The sequence below is a fragment of the Trachurus trachurus genome, assembly GCF_905171665.1.
Source record: "Trachurus trachurus genome assembly, chromosome: 3".
In the NCBI taxonomy this organism is placed as follows: domain Eukaryota; kingdom Metazoa; phylum Chordata; class Actinopteri; order Carangiformes; family Carangidae; genus Trachurus; species Trachurus trachurus.
The window spans coordinates 14,747,274-14,773,477 of record NC_139893.1 but is presented as its reverse complement, the minus strand read 5'-3'; the positions used below and the strand labels follow the sequence as shown (position 1 = coordinate 14,773,477).

The 26,204-nt window shown below is 40.9% G+C and overlaps 2 protein-coding genes across 2 annotated transcripts in view; one reads left to right on the top strand and one right to left on the bottom strand.

Moving 5' to 3' along the window:
- The window catches only part of tacr2 (tachykinin receptor 2), a gene marked incomplete at its 3' end in the record, with an annotated part of 7,723 nt that extends 4,566 nt beyond the window's left edge, over nucleotides 1-3,157 (top strand). Inside the window, exons 4-8 of the mRNA XM_084001536.1 lie at nucleotides 1,153-1,347; nucleotides 2,241-2,391; nucleotides 2,494-2,613; nucleotides 2,690-2,766; nucleotides 2,848-3,157. Coding sequence (XP_083857662.1) covers nucleotides 1,153-1,347; nucleotides 2,241-2,391; nucleotides 2,494-2,613; nucleotides 2,690-2,766; nucleotides 2,848-3,157 — 853 coding nt within the window. The remainder of the gene's footprint in view (nucleotides 1-1,152; nucleotides 1,348-2,240; nucleotides 2,392-2,493; nucleotides 2,614-2,689; nucleotides 2,767-2,847) is intronic.
- A 1,743-nt stretch (nucleotides 3,158-4,900) lies between these two features.
- Nucleotides 4,901-25,662, bottom strand: LOC310984122 (hexokinase-1). The gene is made up of 21 exons (XM_083969248.1): nucleotides 25,304-25,662; nucleotides 18,147-18,309; nucleotides 15,259-15,407; nucleotides 15,022-15,141; nucleotides 14,643-14,738; nucleotides 14,375-14,474; nucleotides 14,059-14,242; nucleotides 12,671-12,826; nucleotides 12,445-12,532; nucleotides 12,018-12,163; nucleotides 11,685-11,877; nucleotides 11,471-11,582; nucleotides 11,223-11,371; nucleotides 10,493-10,612; nucleotides 10,213-10,308; nucleotides 9,559-9,658; nucleotides 9,291-9,474; nucleotides 9,013-9,168; nucleotides 8,657-8,744; nucleotides 7,869-8,014; nucleotides 4,901-6,823 (listed from the first exon to the last, which is right to left on the bottom strand). The coding sequence occupies exons 1-21, from the start codon at nucleotides 25,364-25,366 to the stop codon at nucleotides 6,676-6,678; spliced, it is 2,757 nt and encodes a 918-aa protein (XP_083825374.1). The 5' UTR covers nucleotides 25,367-25,662; the 3' UTR covers nucleotides 4,901-6,675.
- Between the last annotated feature and the right edge of the window lie 542 nt (nucleotides 25,663-26,204).

Here is a 26,204-nt window from a genome sequence, read left to right as displayed (position 1 = left end):
GATGGCCAGAACACAATCACAGACACACAGTGACAAGCATACAGGCATAGTATACATCTTCTTGATGTTTATACAAATGTAGATTTATAGACAAATGTGTCTCTGCCTATTGTCCATATGACTTTCAAAGTGTATTTAAATATAATTAAAGCAGAAGTAAGTGGTCCGGTCGTTTTCGCTAATGCTGCGTTCCAGGCAGGCTTTTGAAATCGTAAATTACAGCTTCAAGTCACAACTTACGACTTTGTAGCGTTCCAGGCAACCCACTCGTGTTTTTCCGACCTGTTTTACTGGTGAAAGTCACTATGACGGCCACTCGTAACTTCCGACCGGTGAACTCGTACCAGATCGAACTGGTACGACTTCACGGTCGGAAAAATACGAGTTTCCTTGAACGCACCATAACAGTCCTCGTCCCTACGTCGCCACATTCACGGCGTCCCTTGGCTGCACACACAGCCCTGCATGCCGTTCTCTCTCCTCATTGGATAAAAACTGTAGGATACGATAAATGTTTTCTCCTCGGCTCAGAGCAGAGCAGAGGGACTGAGAGACCCGTGTTTCGGTCCAAACACTCTATGTAAGTGATTGCTGTCGGAAGATATAACTATTTAAGACTTATATTAACACAAATATATCACTCACTTCTGCTTTAAGATAATTCTGAACACCACACAAAATGTAGAGCTGCTGATCTTTTTGCAGTGTGGTATCTCTGCAGTGTAGACTTGTTTTTATTAAGCTGATCTCCCACTTGAAGAATCAATGTAGTCATTTCATTTCACAGAGCAAATGGTGACATTTTTGTTAATCTTCCATCTCACAATACTCAATGAATCAACAGTAAAAGAGCCTTCACGTGTCATCTATAGCTTAAAACTTATTAGGTTGAAGATGACCTGTTCAGGTTGATGGCTGAAGTACTTTTCTCCCTTTTCTCTCCTTTCTCCAGTCTTCTGTATAATCACTATGTGTTTATATCAGTAATTCAAAATTCAGACACTTTAATAACCTGAGTTAGTGAATAAGTGGTTATATTACAGAACTCATCCTTCAACCCTCTGTGGCACAGGTGTACTTAAAGAGCTTGTCATAGATAGTTGAAAATCAGATATTCATACATATTCATACAACCTTTTCTCCCTTTTGTAGGTACATGGCCATCATCCATCCTCTGAAGCCCCGTCTGTCCTCCACCTCTACAAAGGTCGTGATCGCCCTCATTTGGATTGTAGCGATTTTATTGGCTTTCCCTCAGTGCTACTACAGCGTGACAAGATTTTATTACCCTAGAACTGTGTGCATGGTTGACTGGCCAGACGATTATGGAGGAAAACATCAACTAAGGTGAAAGGAGAATTTAATTGATTAAAAAAAAGAAAGAAAAAACATGAATGTAATGAGACAGTGACATTTACAGCAAGGCAGATCAATAATATAGTGCAACAGGTGGTTGACTACATACACATTCATCCATCCATTGGGTCACATGGGGCTGTAGCCAATCCCAGGGTGAAGGCAGGGGTACACCCTGGACAGGTTGCACAGTCTACCACATATATACAGTACATATATGCATTTTTATACACACAAAAAGGGCATACAGTATTTACTATAAAAACCCTTGTTGTAACATGACACCAGTGGCTCGCAGATCAGTATACAGCAATTTTGTTAAAGATCTCTGAGACTACATTTATGTGAGGGATCCATAAATTTAGTTCATTTCATCGGTAACCCTTTAATTTACAGTCCACTTATTACGTGATAATGTCAGGAAATAGCCAAGAAATAACAATTCATTTTGTCATAATGTGTAGAAATAGCCTAGAAATAACAGTCAGTTTCATAGTAATGTCAAGAAACACAGTATAGCCAAGAAATAACGATTGACTGCGTAGAAATAGCCCAGAAATAACGGTCAATTGCAAAGACTTGGTGGTGGAGAAAAGTTATGGCCTTTTCCAAAAAACTCAAAGCATAACGTGTAATCTTTTACCTTTATGAAAAACATGACATTTCTATGAAATTGACCGTTATCTCTGGGTATATTCTTCAATTAATTGTTATTTCTCGGCTATTTCTTGACATTACCATGTAATTAGCGGTGTAAATTAAAGGGTTACCCATATATTTATGACTGACTTACTAACATCCGTAATAGCAGGCTTAAAAGCATTTGAGGTAACCCTAACCCTAACCCTTCAATAGAGAACCTCCCTCTCCTTTTTTCTGTGCAGTTACCAATTTGCAGTGATATTGCTGAGCTACTTGCTCCCCCTGTTGGTGATGCTGGTGACCTACAGCTTGGTTGGACGGTCGCTGTGGGGCGGACACATCCCTGGAGAAGCCACAGAACATTACCACAGCCAGATAACAGCCAAGAGAAAGGTCACACTACAGTACATCTACACCATCATACACAGCTCTGGTCGTTTCATGTGTCAGGCGCAGTATTATCAGAGTGGTCGAACTGTCTGTGATTTCCCATAGGTGGTAAAGATGATGGTTGTCGTGGTGGTGACCTTTGCCCTCTGCTGGCTGCCTTACCACATGTACTTCATACTGGGATCGTTTAACAGTGACATTTATAAACAGCATTACATTCAACAGGTGAGCAGCTTCCTCTGTATGTAATTTATTATTGGTCTGAATTATCTACTCACATCACGTTTCCTTCCTCTTTCAGGTGTACCTGACCATATTCTGGTTAGCAATGAGTTCAACCATGTACAATCCCATCATTTACTGCTGTCTAAACCAAAGGTAAGAAAAAAGAAAAAGAAATCCTCACCTCTCGTGTTCCAAAACATGAAGCAAAAAACCAACTCTCTCTTCGCTCTGCAGGTTTCGTGCTGGTTTCCGTCATGCATTTTCTTGGTGTCCCTTCATCAAAGTGTCGGAGGAGGACAAGATGGAACTGCAGCACACGCACACTTTCAGAGTCACCATGACACGCAGCCACCGCAATGACGCCCCGTACGCACACACCTCCATCAAAACAAACAACACCTGCTACGACTCAAGCCTGGCTGTCAAAAACGAGCTAAGCACCTGCATCCAGCTGAAAGGCTGCACGCCGTCAAAAACACATGTGGTGAGGAGGCCAGATGATACAAAATTACAAGCTGCCAAACTCATGGAGCACAGCCACTGACAGCTGAAACAATTCATGGTGAGCACGTCATCCTGTATGGGAAGGAGACAGGTGACTAAAATAAAGACTGCAGTTAATTTTATTTTTTATTTATTTAAAGGTTTAAGGATCAGGGACATTGCACATTAATAAAAACATTTAAACAAATGTAAACATGCCAGAATTAGCCAAAAGGCTATTTTGCATCTGTTGTCCCTGGACTGATGTTAAAAGTCACCCTAAAAGAAAAAGAAAAGATTTTGGATGAAGACAAAGATACATGAGCCAACAGCCAATCAGAGGAAAGGGAAGGAAATCTGCATTAGACCTGACTTGGGACCTTGAACCTTCTTTGTGACAGTGAATGAATGAATGTATCTATAAAGCTGATGGATGTTTTTCTGCCAACACCAAGACTGGTCAAAAGTGACCACATAAAAAAATACTACAGCTATAAATGCAAGAAAAACAACAACTTACTCTGGCATTATTAGCATTTGCTGCCTGGGGTAAAGTCTGAAGATGAAGCTACTTATCTTTCTCCATATTGTAAATCCTTTCTGTTTTAATGTAATTGTGGAGTCTCTAATCTGTGGATTTCAAGTGCATAAAATGGATGAACTGTCCACTGGCATCAGCACTGAGCCTTAACGCTTTTTTCCCCCTTTGTCTGCTACAGGACACAGGACTTCAAACTTAATGCGACATTTTAATAATTAAAATCATTACTACTCTTTTCATTTATTTTTTAAGTATATTTTTGGCCTTTTTTGCCTTTATTTGTGGAGTTGTGCCCCCAACCTTGGCATCATTCATAATTAAACCCATAGTGCAAATTACAGTAACTTTATAGCTACTCTGGGATTGGCTGTTTTGGAGACCACATAACAAATGCCATACTAGCAAAAAGTAGGAAGTGACTGAAACAGCATGAGTGTTTAAATTAATATGTAGCGACAGGAGCAACCTCAGCGTTTTCTAATCATAAGACAGGACATCCTGTGTGACAGTGGAAGCAGTGGAGGAAGCACTTCCTGTTTCTATAGCCTACAACATCAACACTAATGAAGAATCATCATCCTTGAGTTGACTTCATTTCACAGAACCTGCTGAATATCTCTAACATGAACTATATTGTTAGCATATCTCTATTGCTGTATAGTATGGTTTTCTTTGAAATGTCTGTCACATGGTGTGCAGTCATGTGGTCTGTCATTTGTTGTGATCTCACTGGTTCATGCAACTGTAATAATTTTTCATGGTCAGTGTGTACAGTAGAGTCCAGATTAAAGAAAAGTCAAAGTGCTGCTATACTTAGAAGAATCTGATGTGAAATTAAACTTGAACATCTATTGAGTAGTTTCATGTAAAATGTTCTCATGAAGTTCAAATGTAAATAGCTTGTGTGATGGTTGCACATTTACAGTTGAGTCGACAGTGTTGTACAAATTGGAGCATGTAGCGTTAACATTTCAGAATGTAGTAAAAAACAACAACAACAAAACAGACTTTTGATTCATTGTAACAAACTTTTCACTTTAAAACACACACAGTGATGCTGTGAAAAGTACTAAGCTTAATAAATGTGATTGCAGTGATACAAATGCAGTGGAGTTAGTGCGTTGGGAATAATGATAACAGACATTTGGGTCTGAGATTCTTCCTCTTCTTCTGCAAAGTCTGTGGTGTAAAGAACTACAACGTCAGATTGACACAGGTTTGGTTTTATTTAGTCACTAGTTGATTGACAGTGTTGGACAGATACAGTCTGGGTTTCGTGAACAGAGGCAAAGAGATTAAGTGTTTCGTGTGATGGGGACGGCTTTTCGACTGATATGACCTCCGAGGGCAGGGTAGCTGAGGACCTGCTGGAGAGGCTGGCCTTCTTTAGCTTGGCAGTAAGTGGGAATGGACATTAAACTAGTTTGCACTTTGATTGCTTCAGGTTTAACTGGTGGTAATCTGTATGTATACATATATTACATGTTAAAAATATAGTCAGGGGTATCTTTATGTGAGATTAAAAAGGCCAGCCTAAAATAAAAATATCTCAGAGACCTGAATGATCAAATAAATCTTTATAAATACAAATCCTTCAGTGAGTATCAAGAGTAGCAGTCATCAATATGATCATTTCTCTTCAAAAAAAAGAGCAAAAATAAATATTGAATTTGTAAGAATTGTGCTGCTAGTCATACAGTAGTTCACTTCTGAGCCTTTAGGAGCACATGGAGAACAGGGAGTGTGGGAAGGAGCTTTATTTCCGGAGGGTTTAAATACCCCGTAACGTTTTTAGCTACTGTAACACTCTGCTTACACACAGTTTGGCCATTGTTGTTCCTCTGGCATCAATGTTAGCACCACATTCATGTTCATGACTGTTACTATAGGTGACAGGTATAGGCCCCCCTGTGGTGATGAGGGCAGCCAACACCTCTTAAGACAACAACAAACTATCAGCAGCTGTGATCAGTACCAACAACAGGATTTCTACTTGGTAAAATACAAGTGCTCTTTGGACGTATTTTACAGTAGAGTACATTAGAGCAGAGTAGGATTGTTGTCTCAAATTAGAACCAATCTGCACATTCGATGAACATGTGACATGGTTTTTCCCTGTAGATCAAGTCCCTCTTCTGTCATTGTGTCATGGCCTCGTTTACAGCGCAGGTGCCGTCTGAGGGCATTTTGGACGACGGCTTCGTCTGAGTGCATCATTATTGCAACAGTAACATTTTTCAACATCTCCCGATATAAAAATAAAATAAATAGCATCATTGTATGTATAACATATTGTATTATATCTGGGTAAGATATTAAAAACTTAAAACAAAAATATTCCCATTCATGTCATTACACACACATATATGTACTATTATATGCCTATCACTTAATTCCCTTTTAAAATATGTGAGTAGCCTACAGCAGACACACTTTGGTGACTTTGGACTGGACCAGTGTTTTTCTTTATGTCCCTGCCTCTACTAAACATGTTGCAAGGATCCAAGTTTTGTTTTTTTGTTTTTTTGTTTGGTACTGCAATGTTTTGTTAAAATGGCCCTGAAGCAGCCGTATTTGCTGTTTTTCAACAGACTTCAGTTATCAGAGGAATCCTCCAGATGGCGACATTGAAGCATTGTGTATGGTCTTTGTGTGTGAAGTTTTTTTTTTCTTTTTCTGACTTGCACAGTTTCTCAGGAGCTGAGTGTGCATGCTTTATCACTAAGATGAGTTTAACCTCAGAAATCATAAAAATACAAAGACAATAAGAATTTTGGCTATTGTTACAATGGTTAATCAATCATGATCTAACTACAACACAGTGCCTGACTCTCTGCTACTTAACAAAGCAGAGAAAGCTATCTCTTTCTCACTCTGTCACATAGACTAAAGCAGCTACTGGAGCATGGCGCATTGACTGGACTGGTTTGATTTGATTTAGGAGGAAAAGGAGACAATGGGTGAGCAGATAGTGAAAGACAAGAGTACGAGGGGAACCCAGAAAAGTGGGGAGATAAGAGTGAGACAGGAGATATGTTCTATTTATTGTTCAGCTCTTCTCTCAGCCGACAGCCCACGGCTGTGATGAGTGCAGCTCCTTTCCCGCTGCCGTCCTCTGACAGCAAGAAGTTGACATTACACTGAGGAGCCAGTTCATTGACTGTTTGATGCATGATCCGGGAGAAGCTAAAGAGAGAGAGAGAGAAAAGATTTGACACAGTGTTACTACACTGAACAAAATTTGAAAAACAGAGAGAGTCTAAATGTATGTTTTTAGGTGAAGCAGTGTACGGCACCAACGCCTCAGGAAGAGAGATCCTGTTTTACCAGAGTTGGCCTGAATCAGCCTGCAGGTCAGAGGCCTGAAAACGTGCCTGTTTAACAAGTTTAACAGCAGTTTGGAAACTGAGTTGCTGGTGCCAAACAGCCAGAGCTCTCCTGTCTGGCTAAAGGAGGAATTAAGACTTTGTTTATGTTACTATAAGCTAACATGGCCAGGACAGGCAGTTTCTTGTTCACTGACTGCAAACTGAAAGGATTAAGAACTTTGTCCATGACACGTGATCAATTGACATGACCCATAACAATAACCTCATAAATAATTGTGTTTAATTATGTGAGAGAATCCACCTGAACTCAGGCGTCTCTCTTGTATAGTGCAACCGGCAAAATGTGTTTTATTTGATTATGATTCAACATGACCTGAGTGCAATAAAGCATGAGACATGAGTCAGCTAAATTAATGTAACCCACTGACTTGTACTCTGCGTGCCATGAACTGGCTCATTGTTACTAAAATGATCACAAGGCCTTTGGTTTGTCATTATATTAGCTGTGCACCACTTCAGTGTATCAGACCAGTGAACAGTATGTTACCACTGTTCCCAAAGTGTAGTAAGAAGCCACATGGTTAAATACAATTCAGCTTCCAGTTAAAGTTGTTAAAATAGCAAACAAGGACGTGTTTGTGACGTTATAGCCTGTAGCTCTTCTTGTCATCGCCTACAACAGGTGCAGCCTGTCCTTGTTTCTATTTGTTTTTGTCTCCTGCGTACTGTAGTCCTTTCCACCCCAGTACTCAAACACAAATGAAATGTAAATAAGGTGAATGTGTCCGTACTGAGTAGCACATGGCCTGGTCGTCATAGGTCACATCTCACCTTGATTTTTTATGCACTTCAGTAGACGGTAAATAAGTTTGTCTGATCAGTTATTGATGAAATAAACTCACTGTGGGTGCAGCTTGTAGAGCGTCCCATCCACCCCCACGGTGATGTTGAGGTGGTCCAGTCCTCGGTTCTCTCTGATCTTATCGACCACAGCCGCCATTCCTGCCCCACACAGCTGAGCAGCACGATGTGACACTGCTCCACAAACCTGAAAAAGAAAACCGTTATCATCATTATTGCAACAGTCAACTAACTGTAAATGCAACAGTTTGCCCAGTCAGAGCTCCACAAATATAACAAATGTAACTCAACCTTTGCTTAATGTTGACTCCTGTATCGCCTCATATGCCTGGCTCTTTCACAAAACAAGCCTGATAACAATGTATTATGTGTCTTAGACTCTTTCACTGTGTTCACTGTGCAGTATTTACACTCGGCTGCTATTTTATTAGGTACACAACTGATGTAGCTTTGCATATGAATGCTGTATTCTCTGCAAATGCCATGTGTGGTGAAACAAGGGACAAGGGTTGATAGCTGCTTTCGTGGTATTATCAAGGGTTGACCGTAACACAAGACAAGGCAAGGTGAGGCAAGGCAGCTTTGTTTATATAATGCACTTCATACCAAGGGGCAACTCAATGTGCTTTACATAAAAACAAAACATTAAACAGTAAGAATTGGAAAAGGAAAAGGAAAAAAAAAAAACACAAACATAAACATACAATATTTAAATATTAAAATGAAACCCAGAAAAGTAAAAATTGCAAACATTAAACATACAATTAAAAGCAAGAAAAAAAGAATAAAAAGTCAGGGAAAATAATAATTGTTCTGCATGGTTTCTTACCTCTTTGACTATGATACTGTCATCACAGGTGCTGTCTAGTCCTAAGTGTTGCAGGATGGATCTGACCTGCAGCAAAGCCAGTCTGTCACTGGAAACACACACACAGACTGAGTCAGCAGCAGAAAGGAAATTAACTCAACAAAATGCAAATACAAGTTTAAAGGATAAGAACATCAGAAGCCTGGTAGTGAAATAGTGATAATTTGATGCAGATGCTGTTATACAACAGATGCTAATTGAGTGCAGTGTACAGGCCACGTTCACAGGAGATGATGTTACTGTTCATCTCCTTGACTAATGCATTTTATATTTATGCAAATAAACAAAAACAAAACCAGTGCTCTTTTTTTTCTTACCTCTCTATCTGTGAGAGGAACTTTGTCTCAAAGATGCCTCTAGTCTTCAGTGTCTCAGAAATCTGTCCTCTGAACAGGAATCCTCTCTTGGTCATGTCTATGAGGATGTTTCGCGCGATTTCACCGAGGTACATGCCGCTGCACATTTTCTCGTATCTGTAAAATCCATACAAGGCCAAATATTAAATAGACATAAACACACACAACTACAGATATGATACGATATATGAATATGAATAATGTGTGTATGTGTGTGTGTGAGAGAGGGAGATTTTGACCTTTGTTTGCCCGGATTGAGCGAGAAGTCATCCACAGAGCGGTCGTACTCAGTCCTAATGTCGTCAAGGCATCCATTGTCTCCAAAAGCCCCCCACTCCATGTTGACACACATCTGTCCCTCGTCTCCATCGACCAGATCGATGTTCTTCATCTCCTCCATGTAACAGGCGTTGCTGCCAGTGCCTGTGATCAGACGGACGCATTAGATGGACGGAGCAACGAAAACTGGACATTTATCAAAAAGAGTCATAATTCAGGTAAACTAACCAGCGATCAGTCCAATCTCACAGGTGGGTTCCTCATAGGCACAAGTCATCATTGTTCCCACTGTATCGTTGACCACAGCCACCACATCCAGGTCAAACTCCTAAAGAGGAAACAAACAAGTTAATGTTGTATCACTATATCAAATACCAAACCTCCCATTACTTTCAATAGTTATTGAACGTAGAGTAGCCTGCCAACTTCAAGATCATCTATCAAAAAATAACCTCTTTGAGCCTTTCCAGTCTGGTTTCCGTCCCAATCACAGCACAGAAACAGCTCTCACTCAAATAACAAATGACCTTATTTTAGCAGCAGATTCTGGCCTAATCACCATCCTCATACTCCTAGACCTCAGTGCCGCCTTCGACAAAATGTCTCTCACGCTATCCTCTTAGATCGCTTGGCCGGCACTGGGGTCTCCGTTCTCAGTTCATCCAAGGAGAAAACACCAGATCGTCACCCTCACCACTCCCTCACGGTGTCCCACAAGGTTCTGTCCTCGGCCCCCTACTCTTTATCATCTATATCCTCCCTCCTGGCAATATTTTCCATAATTTTGGTATCAACTGTTATGCTGACGACACTCAAATCTACATCACTACCAAACCGGACATTACATTATTATGTTTCACTGAATGACGCTGCCTCTCCTACCTCTCTCCTCTTAATGGCATCCCTCAGCAGTCCCACCACATCTTCTCCTTCACAGTCTGTTGCCTTGAAGCCTTTCGTCCATGTCACCAGGATGCCCTGCACAGACAAATTATCATTGTCATATCTTGCATACAGTAGGGTCGGTGCCTTTCTGTGGGCTCATGAAACACACAATGCTGTCAAGGTAACTGCATCAATGCTGCTTGAAAGTTCACATTATCTCAGTGAGAGTGAGTGACACCACAGTGCAACTCAAAGGAAGGAGGAGGATTGCACTCACTGCGTCCAGGCTGGTCTGTCGACAGGGGAACGAGAAGGTGAAGCCCAAAGGCAGGCGGGCGTTCTTCATCCCCATGTAGTCCAGGAAGTCACTGATGCACTGCACGATGTGGTCAAACAACTGGAGGCAGAGAGAAGATACATCAATGTGTGATACCATAGCATATATTTCATGTGCACATTTTTTCAGCCTCTACTGATCAATCTAGTACTTGAGCAACCTTAAATATTAGATTTTATGTAACTTCACTGAACTGCACTTGTGAATAAATCTGATAAAAGAAGAAAGTTGTGCAATAGGAGAGTAAGCAGAAGTCAAACTAGGCAAAACAAGATTAAAACACCTGTTACATGTTACTAAAAGACAGTGACAGGAAGAGAAGTGGTGGCAGAGGGTGAAAAGGCCAAAAGGTGACAGACAGGATTAACCTAAACCAAGGGGGTTATGTCTATGTTTTAAAAGACTGTCAACTCAGTGCTAATCTTGACCAGTCAACCTTTCTATCCGTCTTCCTCCAACCTATCAACTCTCTCTGCTTCTATCCTATTTTCTTTACTCTAAGCCATAACAACCGTCACTGCACCAACCTCCTACTGTAGCTGTGCCACCATGGCAACGGGCGGTTAAGTTCAAAGCCTTTAACCCACGCTTGTGTCTCTCTAGCGCTCTGTCTGTCTTAATTATGTCAGTCTGACATGGATTATTGGGTCAAATGACCGATAGACCTCACCTCCTCTCCTGTGCCTTGCATCACTTCTAGAGGAATGGCATAGATCTTGTTGTGCATCTCCACTGTCCTCCTCTTGCCAGAACGGATCTTGACTAACAAGACTCTGAAGTTGGTTCCTCCTAAATCCAAAGCTAGGAAGTCTCCATTCTCTGGCAGACAAAAAGACAAAGATCAATTAAACAGTTAAGGATTGTGATTGTTTTTAGTTTATACCAGCTTGAGTATGTGCATGTGTATGTGTGTATTACCTGTGCCATCGGGAGTGCTTCGTACAAATGTTGGCAGCATTTTAACAGTAGCAGAATCCTGAGTGCTCTTCGAAAGGCCATTTTGGATCTCTATCCTCATTCGCTTCTTCACCTGCAGAAATAAATGATATTTGAATTCATTAAAACACACATAGTCAAAGACTTAAAGACACAAACACACACACACACACTACAGTTTTATCCCTGTCCTCACCTCCAGCAGCTGTTCCTTCGTCAGGCGGAACTCAGTCAGTGTTTGGGCGATTTGTCGCGATTGGTCGGCGAGTCTGTAGGCCACAGCTGTCACCATGGCAGCGCCCTTTCCACTGCCGCTCTCTGACAGGAGGAATCGGACATCGGAGTCCGGGACCAAACGACGGACTGCCTTGTGAAGGCGACGGGCATACCTGAAATAGTTGAAGAGTTGAAGTGCTGAAATCTTAATTTTGCCATCTTCAGATAGTAAATAGACTCATGAAACACAAGTTTGTAACCCATTCCTGAGCCTATACAAATACATAGATGTTGATATTGTACTCTAACTCACTGTGGGTGCATCTTGTAGAGGGATCCATCGATGCCCACGGTGGTTCGAAGTCGTGACACGCCTTTGTTCTCCTTTAGCCTCAGCAGGATGGCAGCCAGGGTGGAAGCTATAAGGTTGGCAGAGCGGAAAGACACAATGGTGCAAACCTGAGGGAAAAGCAGGGGTGAGAGGAGACAGACATCAAGCAGCAGATCCAACCTTGATGAATGACAGAACAAGATTATAAGTAATTATAAGTGTTTTTTTTTAACATGTCTGTGATTATGTTGTTAAACATCTGTTGCATTTTACATGGGTTTTAATGCATCTAAGTGTAAATGCTGTGATTGTTTGAAAGTTTTTAGAAATAAACACTATTTTAAATTCCTTTTCTGGCGAAAGAATTCAGATGATTCAAGTGTTATTTCAACATCAGTACGCTACACACATGCTGCACAGCAATGCAGTCTTCAGTTGAGGGCTCCACACCAAGTCTGGTTAAAATCTCTCTGCATTTGGACAGTCCTTCCTTACTCCTAAAAAGGACAGAAGCACAGAGAGGAGGAAGAGACACAATGACTGACCAGAAAATAACACGACCGAGCGACTCAGTTTTGGATCCACTTCAAATGAGAAAATAAATCTACTGTTTGTGACTATGTTGTTTGACTTACTTCTCTATGGCTGAGATGTGTTTGGTCTCAAACTTTCCTTTGGTGAGCAGCTCAGGAGTGATCCTCCCCTCAAACAGCATGCCCTCTCTGGCCATTTTCACCAGAATGAGACGCACCAGCTCACCCATGTACATACCACTGACCATCTTCTCAAATCTGTGACACGGTGAAAGAAAAGAGAAGTTAGTAAAACAGTCCTCCTCGACATCCTGAGTCTTTTTCCAAACAGATGAATCTTCTAGAATAGCTAAAGATGCCGCTATTTGTGTTTTTGGCAACTTATTTCTTCTACTTCATAATTCAGAGGAAGCTTTCAATGTGCAGATGCCACTCGCCTCATGGTGGGGCTAAAGGCATCTCACATTGTTAGTACAGTACTCTCATGTTACAAGGGCAGGGCAGTGTGCCAACACAGAGCACCGCCTCTTTCTCTGAGTTGTCTGTGACAACTTGTTTAAATAACAGACATGCAGGATAACTTAGATTTTAAAGCACTGCATCATAAGTCAGCTACACTAGTCTAAAACACACTGAAAGTTTCTACTCATTACTTTAAAAACATTACTACCTAGAACACTAACGTTACAAAAAGTAACATCATCACTAACGCCGGGTATTTTTTACCCGATATAATATATCCATAAAAAATATATTTCTCACCAAAGTATATTAAAATACAACAATACATGGCAAATTGAAGTACACTTCCTTAATTTTCCACTACACAATGTTTCACAAAATGAAAAAAAGGTATCATTGTGACCCTATGAAAAAATGTCCCAAATTTGTGATTTTTTTTGTTTTTTTTAACAAAAAATTCTTTTTAAAAAAAAACTAATGGAGCTGGGACTTTGTCCTTCAGACCACCCATTTCTGGGACATTTGAGACTTATTTGGTGGAGTTAAAAGAAAAAAGAAACATTTTCAGCATCACCAGAAATGGTCGCCAGATTTAGATACATAAACACTAACGTCGGGTGAAATCCACCCGAACATGTACCTGCTGAAAAAACTAGGGATGGGAGCAGGGTAACATGCCGACCTTCAATGACGTCAGTGAGCAGTATGAAGCTACCCAGGGACCCATGAAACTCAGACAACAGCAACATAATGAAAATTATGAAACAATAATTTCATGGGTGAAAATCACCCGACGTTAGTGTTCTAGGGTTAAATGCAATTCTGATTCAGATTTTTTTAAACATTTTTCTGAAATGATGTTTCTCTCTACCCAAAATAGAACAAACTTCAGCGTTATTTAAGTGCAGTATTATTAGTAACTGACAGCTAATCATCATATGATGCTGTGTTTCCCCTGCGATTGAGTAGTGGCTCATCTAGCTTCTCTTAGGGATGAATAAGGATGTGGTGGTTTTGTTTTGACATACAGCTGTTTGCCAGGGTTCAGAGAGCCTCGGTCTATCTCTCTGTCAAACTCTGTCCTGATGTCCTCCAGTCTGCCGTCGTCTCCGAAGGCTCCCCACTCCGTGTTCACACACATCCTGCCCTCATCTCCCTCCACCAGGTCGATGTGACGCAGCTCCTCCATGTAGCACGCATTGGTGCCTGTGCCTAAACACACAGACATATACACTCTTTAAGCTTGATCTCATTTCTCTTCTACATGTTTGATTTATCTTTAAAATGTATTATTTATTTATTTAAGAGGTGTAATAATGGCAGAGACTATCTAAAGTCACACACCGATGATGATGCCGACTTCACAGCGCTGATCATCAAAACCGCAGGTCATCATTGTTCCAACTGTATCATTTACCACAGCCATGATGTCAGCTTCATAGTCCTGAAATAATCAACACACATGAGGAGGAAAACCAAATTCAATTTACTGTCATCTGTGCCATTTTGCATCCCTGCCAAATCCATTAGGATAAACCAACTGATAACCTAGAACTGCAGGAGTGAAGTGCTGCATCAAATGGGAGCAAATGAGAGAAAATATGAGACTCACTCCTCGTTTCTTAATAGCTTTGTTGAGCAGCTTGACGACATCCATCCCCTCCACTCCACCGGCCTTGAAACGCTTTGTCCATGTTATCAGATAGCTCTGGAGACACAGACACAACCAGACGGAAAATGAGAAACCACACAGGAAGGTTTAAAACTTAATGGTTAACTTGGTTTCGCTGGACACAGCCTGAATCATGTATTAACTGTGGACCTCCATCACAGCTACGGCAACGTTTAATGTAAATGACTTGTATGGTAATCCGCATGTATTTGAATGAAAGATAATACCTGGAAAATGTTGTGCGTCACAGGGAAGTCAGCTAGACAGTAAATTACATAAGCAAGAAAAGTACTGGTTGATTGATCTGATTTTGTTTTACCTCATCTAGTTTGGTCTGCTGGCAGGGGAAGGAGAAGGTAAAACCAACTGGGAGTTTCTTGTCTTTGATGCTGTGTTTTTCCATGAAGTCCCCAAGACACTCCGCCACATGGTCGAACAGCTGGAACAGAGGTGGAAAGAGGGAGCGGTTGTTTCAGGTTGAGCTGAGGAGAGTGTGAGTGTGTGTGTGAGTGTGTGTGTGTGTGTGCTTGTGTTGGGTTTTTCAGTATAGATTTACCCTGGTTCCGCTGCCGTGTATAATGTCCTCTGGTGTGTCGTAGATTTGACTCTCCATCTGAACCGTCTGTTTCTTCTCACTGCTCACTTTGACATGGAGGATCCTGAAGTTACTGCCTCCCAGATCCAGCGCAATGAAGTCTCCTTTCTCTGTTGGGACAGAAAGAGAAAAGAGGGAGAGAAATGTCATTTTGCGGTACATGCACTTATACACTGATGGTTTCATAAAGCTCCTTTCCAGCATTAGTCCTTTGGTTTCCTGTATAAAGTATTGCTGACATCACTTATGAACACACAGCTAATAAAGACAGCTCTGAAATAGATATTTACACAACAGGAAGACATGCAATATCACATCTTTCCTCTGTCAGCTTCGCAAACTGACACACTTCTCACTTTTACTCTGCATTGAATTAATGTCACACAATGTGAAACTTACACTCAACATGAGGAATAAGTAGTGTATGGAAAGAAAGCTATGAGGAATAAGTAGTGTATGGAAAGAAAGCTTTTATCTGAAGTTATGTTTTCTCTTTGGGCCAAAACAGACATAAAGTCAAACTTGCATACTTATTGCATACTTATATGTAACTATCATCATATGTGTATAGCCTACTGGTGTAAAAAATCTACTTCCTGTATGTTGGTTACTGATTAGAAAACACTACCAGTGGTAGCTGTCGAGAGATTTTACCAGAGGTGATGCTTCGTCGGTTAATTATCATGAGTAAACTTGTTATTATCCAGCAGGGAAACAAGCAAATTCAAACTGACACTGTTGTGTAAACAACAAAGAGTGAGCAGCTGTTTTGTTCAGTAAATAATACCAGTGTGTTAAATGTAAGAGCACTACATATTTAGCCCATTAAACCCAATGGAAATCAGATGCACATTAAGTCAGTAGTCACTTGGCGATAAGTGATGATAGTAGTTTATTCTGTTGCATGTTGGCTTTGGTTGGTTATAGCTTTACCTTTAGATGAACTTGTTGTAATTAAGTGGGTAGCGAAAGCCTTCAAAGAGCCAAGTCAGAGAGCGTACTGACCACTGATAAAAGCGGATAATTCAGGCAGTGCCACCTAACTCGATAGAGATATAGTCTACTCCCTTCTTGTTACTCCGTGATTCAGTACAAACTGTAAAGCTTCATCTCACGGTACACACATAAAGCACAAACGAGACGTGCTGCTACTTGTCAGAAAGTTCCTGGTGCAGCTGCAAACAGAGTTTAGAGTAAAGAAGCTCCATTGATTATTTTGTAGTGTTCCATCTTTAACCGGCTTTCTGAGATTGTTAGCCACATTAAATATTGTTTCTGAGAAAAGATTTTAGAAACACTTAACTGAGCAGTGTAACTTCACATTACTACTGTCTTGTGGTGCAACTTTTTGCACAGATCAGAATGCAAGGTCAGGTCAGTGCAGTTTACGTTCGGCAGAGTGACTGATAATTTATCAGGAAGGAATGTAAATGCAGCAGAGAAGAGCAGGAACCTGTTTTCAAACTAGGAAACACAACACCATAGCAGATTGCAATCATAGTTACAAGATAATGAGAAAACATAGGTCTTCGATATTCAAGTCTTAAAGTGAACATGCTGTTCAGCTTCATGTGTGCACATCTAATGATGGCGAAACATTAAATGTTGCCACAACTCATAGGTTAACTCCGGCTCTCTCTTACTAGACACTAAACACTGCTGCTGTTGCTTCAACAAATTCACTTTTATCCATGAATGTGTGCAGTAGCATTGAAAAAGCCATTGTAATACTTAGTTCTACATTTGCCCAGAGAAGGACACAAGCATCAGCAGAACAGCAGCAGCATTAAGTCTACATGAAGTCAGGTACATATAGTATTTAGAAAAACACAGTGTAATACAACTGTATGTGCATTGGTGTAACTTTAGGACTTTCACTGTCACTGTCCTCACTAACAATGGTGGCAAGATTAGTGCTAATCTTTTAAGTGTATGTGTGTGTGTGTCTGGACGTGCTGTTATGTTGTGGACTAAAGTAGATTTAAGATTCCCTTTGTATCGACCTGTGTTTGCTTGTGGGCAAAGGAGAGGGAAAAACAGAGAGAGAGGAAATAGCTTTTGTTTCAATGATGTTTAGGTAATAGAATCTGCTTCTCAGTTCAAGAGGAGGACAGACCGACACACACACACACACACACACACACACTCTCTTCCCCAAGTACATCACGTACATTATGTGACAAACTCTGAGTCACTTTCACGTGCATCACAAGGGCAGCGGGACTGCAGTAAATTAGGATTAGACAGCATACGCATAGTGACGTATAGACAGGGAGAGAGAGGGGAGCAAGCATTACAAGAGGAAACATTTTGATCTCAAATTCATGTTATAATAATGTACACAAGAGAGCGGATGTGCCGGATGAGGAGTGGAAAGTGTCATGAATGATCATTTCTCTGTACGACAGAATTAACAATCAGCACAGTTTCCAGGATTGTATAGTTATTCAATCAGATAAACACCTTCAATTGTCGTCATCGCCAACTGTCGTGAGTGGTTCTCCTACTAATCTAATCTATCTACAAACACTCTATTTGTTATAGCACTGTTGACTCACAGCTAGAACAACCTTGGCTAACATCACAGCACATTTCCTGTCTTTATGGTTATAGTTCATTTCCTCCCATTATGCCAAACACGTGTAGATCTGGACACACCTCATGGTTGTCAGGCCTCTTCTTCATCACAATACTGTAACTTCACAGAGCTGAGTGGTGTTGGTCAAAATATACTTTTCAATTTCAGTTTCTTCCTTCTTTATAGGATTCTCCAAATGTGGGCTTCACATTCACAAACACTGTGGGCGGCCTTTGTGGATACCCATTCAGTGAGGGTCAGAGGAACTCACCTGAGCCATCGGGGATCGATCGCACAAATGTTGGCAGCATCTTTAGTGTAGCGGTGGGGTTAGTGTCCCGTCCCAGTCCTTTGGACAGCTCCCTCCGAAACCGTTGCATGATGTCCAGTAACGTCTCATCAGAGAAACGCATAGAGTACAAGTACTTATCGATCTGAAATGAAACATTAAACAAACAAAACAAAGCATCAGTCTCCTTAATCTTGACAATGAATCAACCACAAATGCAGTATACGCAACATCTTCCTGTCACACTTCTGCTAATTAACTTATAAGTTCCAACTGAAGTAACAGAGATTTACTGGCTTTACTAATCACAGTTACTGTAAGCACAACGATGCAGTAAACATGAATAACTCCTCATCCCATAACGTTTTAGTCACCCGTGAAGATAATCCACTCCCTGATTGACTGAAATCTTTAATCATAGCTTGCTTAACCCTTACATGAATCACAGCCATATAACATAAAAAATACTTTTATATTTCTTTATTGCAAGATCGTTAAACGATCGTTAAAAGTTTTTAAATGCATCTGTGCAGTCAGTGTATAATAAAAAACACAGCGTCATCAGTGTAACACAAAGTAAGATAAGGAAAAACGCATTGAAACAACAACAACAAACTTCAAATTGATGACATTTTATGACTTTATGAAAACGTTTGAATAGTTCATGTCAGAAATACAATATCTGCAGATAGAGCACAGGTCTGGGAATCACACATCTTGAGCAGTTTCATTACCCGTTGAAACCCAGTGTGTAAAATGTCACAGACACAACAGCTGTAGGCTGTGGCCTTTCAGGGAACAGGATGTTTAACAATGCTGGTGAAATCTACTGTTGCATCACACAGTGTGGTGAAGCAAAGACCTGCTCTATGATCTGACAGTGTGGCAAACCACGAGCACAATATTAGTCACACATAACTCTGGTTAAGTGTCATGTTCATTGTGACCTGCTCTGTAAAATGACGGTGAAGCTAAGAAGGATTAACTCTTCCAGTTGTCAGTAGGACTCATAACTGGATTATCACCAGTCTGTTTCATAACTCACTCCCAGAATCTTTGCAACAGAGGCAAGAAAAAAAATCAATTAACCCTTTAAATTAAGTCCATCTGCATATCAATACAGTCAGATACAGTCATAATTATAAACAAACACTATCTTATCAACTCCCAAATTAGAGTACTGTCCTTGGCCAACACTAAAAATATAATTCCACCATTCATAGTGTAGTACATGTAGTATGTGTAGTACGTGTAGTATGCGTAGTATGTGAAGCCCTCAGCTAATGACATTAAAAAGAGCTAATTAGAGTCAGGGGTTTTCTTTCGTGGAGAGGAGGTGTGGGTTACAGCAGCACCGACTCATAAATAACACTGAAAAGATTATAAAATCTCCTCAAAGAGTTTAGATATTCATTAATCGACCATTAGACTAGAGTATGGAGATGATTTATGACTCCAATCAGCTCCATTGTAACTGTATTTAGTCTCTGTACCATACACAAGTCATGGAGGATGGTATCCTGCCATCAACATCACGGAAGAACCAGCAGCTCGCCGAAAAAGCACCAGAGAGCAGCTTGACTGTCTACAACACAACTGGGAAAGTGTTTTATGGGCTGATGAAACTAAGGTTGAATTATTCACGAAGAACATGCATGGTCTCCATATGTCTCCATATTTATCAAGGTATCTTATAGGATGACATCAGTGTGGCTGTCCACCTGCTGAAGCACAGTAGATGGGTGTTGAGTGTTGCTGTTGGATAATGAGACTAAAAATCTAAATAAATCTACAACAGAAAGAATGCAACAAAGAAAATCCACCTTTCTGGCCTAGACCATTATCCAGTAGAGATTATGTTGACTGTCCCAAAGAGTTCAACACTATATGAATCTCTGAATTATCATTATAAATATCTCATCAGCAGCTTCTAAAGGAGCTGGTCTGAGGTATCTGATGCCAAAGGAGGTTTGACCCATGATTAAATATGTATTAAACACTACTTAAATACTACACTTACTCAGCTGAGGATGTGTTCAATAAAGACACAAGATATTTTAATTGTTTGTGTGATATTAGTTTAAAGACACCGTGATTCTCTGTATTCGTGGTTTAGATTAAAATCATTTCACATTTCATGATCAATCAGTGCAGAAAAACAGGTGATTCCCAGTGGTTCAGGGTCAGACTAGTGCACACATGATTCAGTATTCACAAACCAACTATTCCTGTATGTACTATGACGTTTGTTATGGCTCTGTGTATAATTTACTAGCATTATGCATTGTAACAGGCATTAGAAAGGAATTGAGTAACTTCCTGTTTAAGGAGTCACACATTAACTGCATTTCCTGTATAGCGCTGGTCTTTGGTAACTGGTGCAGAACAATTTCCAGTTTCGGGAGTGAGAGGATTGACAGGAAATAATACGTGCTGGCCACAGAAATGGACTTTACAGTAGAAAAAATCCAGTTCAACATATAAATATAGTTTGATTTTGATGATTTGAAAAGGACAACAAAAGACAGTATACAGGGTGACATAGAATATGATAACAGAATCAGCTGTGATGAGATTTGAGATTTTAAGTGGTCAGTCTAGCTTTTGTCACACAACAGATGGACGTTAACAGGTTTTGAATAATACAAACAGGCTGTGAGCCAACAAGGCTGGAGAGTCACCTACATGGGGCCAGTATTGTCCAACTTTAACAACTCTGTAGGTGTTACATTCCCTATAATGTGTCTAAATGTGGAGTCTCTGGGATGAAAGCTCATTAGCACATGCTCTTGTCAGACACAGCTGAGAAAATGTAACCTCTCAATTTTATTATTATTTATAATCAGTGCTGTTAAGCTTCTGGACAGCATCGTTATATTTTACACTGAGGTCTACTCTGAATTTTGACAAGACATTTTCACAGCAGTGACATGTTGGTGCCTGTCAACGCCCTCCCCTCAAGGCCCTGCTGCAGGCCCTCAGCATCTGTTATACCAATTACACAGTAAACAAACCCCCCACTGGCTTTTTGTGACTACACACAAATACTACACTCTTCAGCTGTCACAACCACAGAGACACCTACAAAAATTAACAATGCACATGCAAACTTAATGCCACTATAGTTGCTATATAATAAACATACTGTATATATTCCAGCAGAATTTCCAAATCACTCATGTGACAAATCAACAATCCAACTCAGATTGAACAGTTTAAAGGAGAGCAATTAAAAGTCAACTACACTGACATCCTGCTGATTAAACCTCATGTCACGATGGGTATTTGTCCTTATGATAAGACATTAAAACTGTTTAAAAATATCTGTTACTAAGAGTTTGTTGTTGTGTACATGTTCATGTATATTTGCATTCAGTCTGTTTGACCCAGGTTCTCTGTTGAACATGAGGAAAGCAGATGTAGAAAGAGCCACTGCACCAAAAATGTCTGGAGTTTCCAGCATGTACAGAAACATCCTATATTAATTTGGATTCAGGGAAAATAAAGTTGTTGTTTTTTTAACTTCACAGCGCAGACAGCCTGTTACTGAAGAACTGTTCGGACTACTATATGATTAATCACTGAAAGAGTATATTGCACTTTTATTACACTTTTATTGCACCCATAACTCCAACACTCCCTTCATTTTGCACAGTTTAATGCATTGTTGTACATTAATATTTGCTCTTTTTATGTATTTATTTTTACTGATGATTTACACAAGAAACATACAATAAGCAACATTCAAAATAATGTTGTTTACTGTATGTTTCTTGTGTTTGGATGTTGTTTATTGATGATTTTATCTTATGCACTCCTCGCTAAAGTGTCATTGAGTGGCTTGAAAGGTGCTTTCTAAATACAATTTATTATTATTAGATTCAGATTCAGATTCATAATTTATTGTCCCCGAGGGGAAATTCATTTTCACAGTTCTGTTCCAGATAAAAACACATTATACATAATGCATACAGTTGTCCAGTGGTGTTCAATTCAGTCCTGTCCAAGTTTTGGGCTACACATGGATCAGCGAAGCATGAGTTAACCAAGTGTTCAAATATTTTCCATTCAATGTTAGAGGAACACATACAGTACTAAGTTGTGGTACGACTCTGTTGAACATGCTGGAAAACACGTGTGCATTTGTTTCTGTGAATGAAGAAATTAAGCCTGTACAAGTTTAGTGTAGATCATGTGCACTATTCTAGGTGTCAGCTGATGTAAACAGATCCATTCATGTTTGGCACTTCAACACGTCGATCTACTGCCAGATCATTCTGCTCATGCCAGCTGCTGCTAAACACTGCTACTGCACTTACTGTTATATTACTCTTATCACTATGTCGCCTCTTCCTCTTCTGGTTCCACATTGATCATTGCCAATGATACAAATTGCACAACCAAATACAGAATATAATGTTTTATATTTCATAAATAGTGGTGTTTTTGGCTGTGTTCTCGGTAACTCGCATAATATATAATAATATATAATATTATAATATATGTGAACTCAACTGACTTGGGCTGTTATTCAAATGGGTGGTTAAATTAGGCATGTGTTCCTAATCAGCTAATTGAATGAGAATGCATTCTTAGCCAGTCCACATAAATAACAATGTGTTCCTAGCTTGAGCTGCCAGGTCGTTGTTGCAAAAGAGAGGATTAAAAGCAGGCATTGTCCACACTGTCTCCACATGAAACTAAGAGACATCCGTTGAACTACAGGTTAAATTCAGTTCATGCTGCAGGAAAGACATTAGCATCACTGTACTATGACTCAGCACTCTGCAGCTGGAAACCATGTCTAAGCACTTTATTTGGTAGCAGCGGGGCATCATCTGATCTCACTCAATTCAGATAAACATCTTTAGTGTGGGCTTTACACCAAGCACGAATAAAAGACACCACTGTCTTCATCACAATTACACACCTTCTTAGTTTATCAGTGAAATTTCTGACTAAAAAAGGAGTGTCTGTTTTTTTCACCACTGTCGAGTAAAGTGACACCCCCCCGGTGAGGTTGCACGAGGCCTCTGTGGTTTGCACGCATGAGGCTGTAAAGGCCATGTTTCCCCTTAAACACACCTCTGACACACAACTTTCTCTCAAACTGTTTGAGTTTCAGGAAGGAAAAGATTACTCTCTCCACCTCTCCCTCCCTTCCCTCCCTTTTTCTTCTCCAGTCTCACTCCTTCTCTGTCTCCTTTCTGTTTGCATTCCTCCAAACAATGCCCCGTTCTCCTTGTCACTGTGAGGTGCTTCAGGGAACCACTGAAACCTGACTCCATTGTGCATGTGCGTGTCCGCGGTGTTGTGCACGCACAGCCTCGCCATGTGGAAAAATACCGTCCTCTACGTTGCCCTCTCCTGCACCAAACCTTCTTCAACCTCACCCAGACACACATACACACACATCAAAACACTGCTGACAGTGTATCAGGGATTAAAGTCAAGGACAGTGCAGTGGGCTGAGCGGAGTGGAGATGCACTCAGCTGATTGGGCCTCTTTGACAACCCCAGACACAACCCAGTCAACGGCAGATTCGAAATTATCTTCACACTTTCACTTCTTTACGGCCATTTAAATCCTGAGCTGTGGTTGAGGCCTATAGACTAACCCTGCTCTTTGAAAAAGCCACACAATAGCAACACACCTGGCACTGTATGTGAGCGTGTGGGTGTATTTGTGTGTAAGCCTTCTCCTCCCGTCACCTGTGGTCACATGGTTCAAAGCTGGCCTATTTTAGGGAGGCAGGGAGAGGAAGAGAGCAGGAGTAAAGCAGGAGGGAGATGTGTTGTATTACAGCAGATCCTTGCTGCTGATGAATGTATTTTAACATAACAGTCTGTGATCTGACGCCGGCGCAGCAGGCACACCTGGGTATGACAGCTTTGTGTCTTGTCTTAGATGAATAAAGAGTGCATAATTTAACTTGACTGAGAAAAACAAAAGAGAAAATGTGGCATTTTTTTTCCATCGACACAGGAAAAAAAACGCAGCATTTGGTTTTATGCATAATCTGCAGTCAGTAATCACGTGTGACATCATCAGCAGGAGACCTTAAAGGGCCCTTGCACAATATGTGAATTAAAAGCACATGTTGGGCCGGGATTTCAAATTCGGACAAAATGTGAGGATCACATTCCCAAAGAGTCAGGAAGCATTGTAACGTCCTGACTCGGTTTTACGTTAAGGGACTATGTTTGATTACAGAATACAAATAAATGAGGTTGTTTCCTGGCAACGTGGTATTATATGGCACAGTTGATCAGTGGGACTGGGAGGTGTGGAGGTCTGTGACTGGAAAAAGCTGCGCTCACACACTCTCCACTCTGAGTGGTCCAGTCAGTGTGTTGTCCCTGGAGTCTTACAGTGGGGGCCGCTCAGCTGAAGAGTTATGAAAGAGGCACATTCATGGACTTCACCTCATGTCATTCTCCTCCTCTCTCAAGCTACATTTTCTCAGTTGTATAAAAATCTTGCTTCTTGCTTGATATGGATGATGTGTAAGTGCAGATATGGTGAAAGATTGGTCTCTTTCTACACCGGCGAAGAAAACTTAAGAGTATCATTTTAACAGGATCATAAAGGAAAGTCAGTGACCCCCCAAATGTCTTTGCTCCTTCATGTCAAGTTCCTCGACCGTCATCCTTCTGCCCCTCTGTCTTATCATGCTTGCCTCTGACTTCCTCCTCTCCTCTTTGCCACACCTCTTAAAACTTACATCATGGCATCAGCCAGCCACACACGCGTCGTGTCTACTTTCACATCTTACTACACAAACCCACGCCTGTGCAGTTAGTCACGTCTCACTGGACCAGGCTGATTCGGATCCATCACCCATTACTACAAGAACATCTCAGTGATGTCTTACACTGCTCTCTGCACATGACCAGTGTTTTATTCACTTCCTGAAAAAGGATCTGTGAACACTTCTCAACACAACTACAGCTTTACAGCAAAGTTTTCATGATGGCATGTGAATGAACTCAATGACCTCTAGGAAACATGCTCCTCTCTCTTCACTACTTGTAACTTTTTCTTCTCTCCAGTCTCTTTCTCTCTGTGTCTCACACACATACACACACAGACAAAAACAGCAGCTAAGACAGATGCGGAAGAAACAGAAGGCACTCACCTTTTTAACCTGATCATCCTTCAGTTCAGTGAAGTAATATGCTAGAAGCTGGGCCGCAATCATCCTGGTCCTTCTTGTCTCTCACACACACATGCAGACTCACTTGAACACACACACACACTCTCTCTCTTTCTCCCTCTCTGTCACACACGTTCACCTACAGCCAGATGGATAAAAATCCAAAAATAAAAAGGTAACAAAAAGACAGAGAAACTCTGCTCTGGCTCTGCTTTGAACATAAACTCTCTCACACGCTGCAAGAGATATAAAAATATCCCGAGTTCAATCCGGTGTGGTTTAAAATAGACAGAGCTTCTCCATGTGCCGCTAAGACTCTACAGCTCTTCTTTCTCTGTGCATGTGAGTGAAGCCAGGAAGCATGAGTGAGACAGCAAGTTTAGCCGCAGGAGGCAGAGAGGAGGAGAAAGAGAGAGAAGGTGCAGGGAGGAGCCGAGCGTGAGCCCTGCCCACTTTGTGTAAACTCATTGGTTGGAGTGTGAGTGATCTAGGCGGGGGTTAGTGCCACATCCTCTTTTCTACCATTGGCTGGTATGCTGATGCCTTGAAGGCCAACTCAGGGATGGAGGAGGAAAAGGGGGGGGGCGCTAATGAGGGTGGAGGACAGGCAGGGAGGGGGAGGGATAAAGGAAGAGGGAAGTACAGTGAGGAGGAGGGCGTTTGGGTTTTACTGTTTCAAGGAAGTAATAAACTTAGATTCCATTCAGTACGCGTTCAGTGAGAAAATGAGTCACACCCTCAACATTTTAAAGCCTTTGAGTAAGTTGTAGAATGGCTTAGGAGGCAGAGAGGATCCAAAGCCATTCAGTTCTTTGAGCCTGTGGGGGGAACTTCGCAAGGTGGAAACACAAAGCTCTGGTAAAGTTCAGGAACATGACTGTAA